Source organism: Onychostruthus taczanowskii, unplaced genomic scaffold, assembly GCF_017590055.1.
Source record: "Onychostruthus taczanowskii isolate IOZ18803 unplaced genomic scaffold, ASM1759005v1 scaffold18, whole genome shotgun sequence".
In the NCBI taxonomy this organism is placed as follows: Eukaryota; Metazoa; Chordata; class Aves; order Passeriformes; family Passeridae; genus Onychostruthus; species Onychostruthus taczanowskii.
The window spans coordinates 9,594,781-9,601,194 of record NW_024499017.1 but is presented as its reverse complement, the minus strand read 5'-3'; the positions used below and the strand labels follow the sequence as shown (position 1 = coordinate 9,601,194).

Genomic DNA, 6,414 nt, shown 5'->3' with positions numbered 1-6,414 from the left:
TTTTATAAACAAGATAACATCAAAATTGCAACTTGGCAGGGATCACTGGTAAGTTCAGTGTGTTGCCTCATGGAAAATTAGACAGTAGAAGCAACAACAAGACCAAACCCTTTTTCAGTCAGCAAGAGCTGGGTCTCACCATCAGGATAAGCAGCACAGGAGAGCAGCAAGGAAGGAAGTGGGGTTGTGATCCACCTTAAACTAATTGGCAGATGGGCATTTTTAAAGACAGCTGAAGAGATGGAAGGTGTAGGTGTAGGTGTAGAGTCTGCTCAGGACTCAGTACTTCCTACCTATCAGGGTAACAATGTTCTTCACACTGCACAAGTTTACATGACACAGTAAAATGAACTACTCATAATCTTGTCTCAAATACATGATACCTGAAAATAATCTGTTTTCTACCTCAAAGTCAAAGCAATAGAAATAAGTTTTCCATTTTTATGTTTATTCAATTAATAAATTAAACACAGAGATGTTTATATTCCTGATAAAAATCAGTATTACATTCACTAATATTCAGGAATGTAAAGATGGTAATATCCTCCTATAGAGAGTAAATTCACTTGCTCTTCCTCAAGGCAAATGAACAACAGCCAAAATGAACAGGGGTGTGATTTATTCCTTCTCTTTGGCAGCTCTTCACTTCCTTAATTCTTCAAATCTAGCACTTTCTGGTCTCTATTATGGATTGTCAAGCTATTCTGCAGTGCTGCAGTTTGAATTACAGGACATTCTCAGGCTGTCCTGATGCAGCTGTGATCTGTGATCTGCACTGGGGTGCAGACCAGGACCATCCAAAGACAGTGACTTCTTGCATAAAAAGTTATTTTTAAAAAAAGTCTTTCTGTTGACGAAGAATGCAAAAGACATGTTTCCCACAAGCAGGTAAGTTCAAGAAGCACTGTTTACCTGACATCAAGTGAGTTCTCACTTATGAGTGAAAAGGATTTTCAGAAGTTTCTCTCTTCCTGGAGATCCTAGCTGCTAATTTTGATGCCTTAAAAGCAGCACTTTCTTTTCAGGTAAATGCTTTTCTCATTCTTGTGGTAAACAATAAACTGACAGAATGCTTTCCTGGCACTAAAGTATAAAAAGTATAAAAAGTCACCAAACTGCCAAAGAGGGAAATTGTCTTTCTTCCACTCTCCATCTGCTGCAGGCAGCTGAAGGGTAACTTATAGCAACCGTAGATTAGGAAAAAAATGCACATTGCTATAGAAATTGCCAACAGTAGACTCACTTGGAGAACTTGGCTTTATTTGTAGACATTTCCAAACCTTATTTGTTCTTTTTCAGGGCTTATTTCAAAATCTATCAAAGCCAGAGACAAGACTTCCATTAATTTCAATGCCTTTGGAGCAGATTCACAGGGGAGAGCCTGTGGCACCCTCAGCCCTGGCATTTTTAGTATGTTCATGTAGTCAGATTTCCAGCAGCAGAGGAAGAACTGGACAATGCTACAGAACACATTTGTCATAGAAGTGAGCTCCTACTGGAAATGTCTGCATCACCAAGACAGTACATTTAAGTACAGTGTCCTCCATCACGCCCGTGCTTTCAGAAACAGGCTGTGTTTTTCTTATCCAGAAGGATAAAGTGGGAGGGCTGGATGCCAGCTGCTGTGAAGCCTGGCAAGTCAGCAGGGCCCAGGAAGAAGCAGGGAGTTTGGAGAAAGCATCATGCAAACACACGGGGGCCAACTAACTTAAGAGCAGCTGCCCTCAGCTCTGACTGCTGCAACAGCTCCAATATAAAACACTTGGATTGGGTGTTCCCAAACTGAAGCCTGTGAAGATTTGTATGGGGCCAGAAAGGACTCCTAATTTGCAGACAACCCCAAGAGAAGCAGCTGATAAAGTAGTTACAGTTTAATCTGGGAAGGGGATGGGTGTCTGGACCAATTAGCTATTTAGAATATGGCTTGGCCTTCTCCAGAGCTGGGAAATCCAGTCTGAAAATTCACTTCTTAGCTGCTCCATAAGCTCTCCCTATTAATAATCAGAAATTCATGTGGGATCTGCTCCAAGGGCTCCATAGCTGAACTGTTGATTACAGCCATGGTGAGAAAGAAGACATCCAGAAAAGTGTATTTTCTTCTCCTTTCCTCTCATCCCCCACAATTTTCCTACCCATTAAACACTTTCCAATTAACTTTATCTTAAAAACCCTGATAACAGTCCTGCTTTTTCCAGCTGAGCAAGACAGCCATAAACAGGAGGTCCAGAAAGGCCTTGGGATTGAGGTTCACTCTCAGATGGGATGGGCACTGCCTTCAGCCCAGCAGTGCAGTGCAGGAGGCATTTCTGCACTGCAGGAATCCACCAAACACTGCTAATTCCTCTGTGCTCTGGTAACTGGCACACTGACCCATGTCTAAATATAAGTGCCTGTTCTTTCAGTTTTGGGTTATGGTGGTATAAATTAATAATAATGGCATCAAACTCAGTGGAGTTAATGCAAAGGACAGGAGGATCACAATAGCTAAAATCCTTATGTGTACTGTGCTTCTACTAAGCTGCTGGCTTTGTAAACCTGAATATATTTCATAAGGAAGTTGAGATGCATTTAGAGATTTCAGCCCCTAAACGTTGCTGGGCTTGTTTCCCAAAGTCCATCATCAGCCTTTAGAATGTGCTAATAGGGCTCTCAAGTAGTTCTGATTATTAAAGCAATATTTTCATCTTTCCTAAGTCATTGATTTAAGTTATAGCCTTCTCTTCTGCCTCCCAGAAGGTAAAAATACTGTAGCTCCAAAGAGCTGAGCATCTTATCCTTTAAGGGATGATGGGAGCATTTCACTTGGGGTGTGGAATTCTAAGCAGACACAACAGTTCAAAATGAAGCTTTATTGGAACAGCTGAGATGAATCTGCACATGCATAAACAGCAGGGCAGGATGGATCTGACACAGTAATTATAGACATTGCATTAGCATCTAAAGGAAGCACCTCAATAATTATTATAAATAAAGCAATCCAGACCAATTAAATGTATCTAGAGAAGCAGTGTGTTTTCCCATCTCATAACTCCTTATGCTTCTCTTTTTTTTTTATTCTCACTATTTTATCTCTTTGCTGTTGTAAAGCCCTCCTAACTTCAATGTTCACACAATGAAGCCTTTGATGCAGGAGCTTTATCTCACTTTTCCACATGTCCAACAGTAGCATATATCAACTTTATCTTCTCTGCTCACAAGGTTTTACAATGATTTAATGTCTTCTCCTCAAACTGATCTCAAATGGGATGTGACAGTTGTACAATAGAGCTCACAGGGCTCAGTGCAGGGACTTAGCATCAGCACAACACCCCACAGGCACAATCACAATTATATATTAGAAGTTCTGTTCTGTTCCATTCAGTGCTCTATTGCTACTGTTGTGGCAACCAACAAAGAGGAAGGAGAATGCTGATGACATCTCAAGCTTTTGAAGAAGGCAACAAAAAGAGTGGTGTCCTGGTAAGCAAGACCAGTGGGATGCATAGCACTGAGCTGAGAATGTGGCTCTGGGTCACAGTTCTGATTTCCCATGCTGTGTATTTGGCTGTGGAGGAAGAAACTGATGAAGGAATACCTTGTTCAAAATACCAGCAAGCTTTCAACCATTCATGCTATGAGATTGTTAGACTCCAGCAAACCTTCACAGGTGCCCAGAGCTGGTGTGAGAGAGAAGGAGGTCATCTTGTCTTTATTCAAAATGAGGAAACTCAAGAGTTCTTGCAAAAACATATTGCTGAGGATCAGGAATGGTGGATAGGACTGATCTCAAACTCCTTGCTGAATGAAACTACTGATGGTAAGTGGTCTTAAAATCATATTTTTACAATTGTATCAGCTCATGATGTTTTCTGAACATGGTAGAAAATGCAGTAAGTCCCTTTGTAGATATCTGCTGAAAAGCCTCTTGTTGCTGTATCTTCAGATTTCTATTAAGATGTTTAATTGCCTGCTTCACTTCCTTGTTGCATGTTATCACCCTTTCCACTGGATCTTGTGGTTGTGTGAACACATGGTGAGTGAGACCAGCTTGCTGACCCAGTGAAACAAATGTGCTGGGTTAGGTCTCCAGTGGAAGCCAATTCATCCCACTAGGAAGTGCTGCAAGGTCTGATGCAAGGGAAATGGTGAAATCTTGAGGCTGGGAGCACAGGTGGAAATGGCAGTGCCTCTTTTCATGATTGTATCAGGTTCAATATAAAATGCAATTAAAGATCCTTACCCAGACTAAACCATCTCTGCTTCAGTAGGAGCAGGGCTACAGTCCTGTTCTGCAGGCTCTGACTCTAATTGTATTACTTAGAAAATAAACATTCAGGACACAATTTCTCTGTTCACAGGGTCAATAACTTGGCTGGACACTTCAAATATAATCTACAGTAACTGGTACAAGGATCAGCCATCTCACTTCTCATCCATGTGTGGGTACATCCTGAAGAATGCCAAGTATCAGTGGGGTGTGACTGAAAATTGCAGTCAGGAATTTGACTTCATTTGCGAGTTTGGTAAGCTACACAACAGCTGGAACAGTGAAGTGAGTGTGTTGTGATCACAATGGGGCATAAATTGCCTTGTTGTTTTCAAAGTAGCTGGGAAATTACTTCATGAATCTTACTAAATGTGAACAAGCAAAAAGTCATAGAACCCCAGCAGGTGCTCTTTTTCCAGTGTGCTGATAAAGATCTGATCCAAAGAAGGAAGAACCCACAAATCACTGGGAGGTGTAGGTGCTCAGCAACCAGACCTTAAGCGCCAGGGTTCCAGCAGAGGGTTGATAAAATAGAAACAGATCTGAGAGTGAATATAATGTGTAGCTGTCCACATCTTCAGTGGACATAAGCTGGCTATGTTAAAACATGGCTGCAAGAATAAACTCCCACAACACCATAATACCTGGGCTACATAGGACCTGTATGGCTGTACCATAAAAACACTCATTAATGTGTGCCAGAATAATTTCCATTTGTAACTGAAGAAAAAAAAAACAGGCAGGCTTCCAGAGGCACCACTCCTTGCAGCCTGGAGAGAGCAAAAGTGAGAGCAAGTTTTTCTTGTTTCTTCTGAGACCCCTCCACCATGTGAAGTTCAAGGTTTTCCCAGGTTAAGGAAGCAGACAGGAACCTGTACTTCCTGTGCTCAGACAGAAAATCCACAGACATTGTGTCACTCAAATTGTGACTTGGAACAAGCAGTTCTGGAAAGGAATGCTGGCAATATCATCCCTTTCAACATATGGATATGAGGGGAATTTGTGTTCCTCCCGCTTTGCACAAGAGTACTTTAAACTGCAGCTAGAACTGGGGTCACAAGCACTGCAAGGACAGTCTGGCTGTGGGCTCACTAATATAAAAAGGCTTCCAATCAAGTATGCAAGTACAGGTTTCCACAAGCCCTAGAACTGCTACTGCCCTGTCCAGCAGTCTACTACTACTGACATAAATAACGAGTTGTTCTGCAATAAGCAAAGTTTTGAATGAAGTTTTGTTTGTTATCCTGATTTTCTGTTCCACATCCCCTCCCTACTCTCCTCAGCACTCCCAGTTCACTCCCATATCCCCAGCAGGTCCCACTTCTGGAAATACTTTTCACTGCCTCAGCTCCCTCCCCTGCAGCTGCTCTAGAGCTCCAGCTGTATGTGCTGGCCACTTGAAGTCCATGTCCATGGCATTGATGTAGCTCTTTCTCCTCTCCCTAGATATTGCATTTCATGAAATTTTAGGGTGTTGAAGGTTTATATCTATACATCAAATTTAGCTGAAGATGACTAACATTAAAAATGACTGGGGGAGAAGAAACTGGCAGACAGCACAATCCCTTAAGCTTATTTTTCTTGCAAAAACAGACTAAAATTATTTTTCCATTGCAACCACAGTCGACAACTGTCTGTTTGTAAGGAAACTATCATCTGTTACCATAGGATCTGACTGAGAGCCCATTAAGTTCAAGGAGCAACAATATTCTACACTACATTCATCATTTCACTACCCAGGAAACCAAGACCAGATCAAGGCAATTCTACCATTTGGTGTTCTGTAGGTTAGCAGTTTATTATAGTAAATATATATGTATCAAAGCAGGGTTTGTACCTAGAAACACAGACCAAGTTTTGTCCATCTTTCCATGTAAAAGTTGCTGAGACAGCAAAAAGTGTGAGAAACCTGCATACAGAGAACAAAAAAAGGCATGAGATAATGGTCCATACTAGAATTTACCAGCAAGTTATTTTTCAAGCTTATTTAGGGAGCTCTAATCTGCAAACTGATCATGTTGCTATAGTTACAGCCAGGCTTAGCTTTAGCCTTTAAATAACAATAGCACACAATTATTGCAGTGTGCACACACTGGCACTGTTAATCAAGGGACTTGAGGGGAATGATCCAAACAACAACTGGAGGACAATGTATTTAAACCTGGAAC

General features: G+C 41.4%; 1 protein-coding gene across 1 annotated transcript in view; it reads left to right on the top strand.

Moving 5' to 3' along the window:
* The first annotated feature begins 3,405 nt into the window (after nt 1-3,405).
* The window catches only part of PKD1L2 (polycystin 1 like 2), a 35,620-nt gene continuing 32,611 nt past the window's right edge, over nt 3,406-6,414 (top strand). The window contains exons 1-2 of the mRNA XM_041400870.1: nt 3,406-3,796; nt 4,338-4,502. Coding sequence (XP_041256804.1) covers nt 3,406-3,796; nt 4,338-4,502 — 556 coding nt within the window. The remainder of the gene's footprint in view (nt 3,797-4,337; nt 4,503-6,414) is intronic.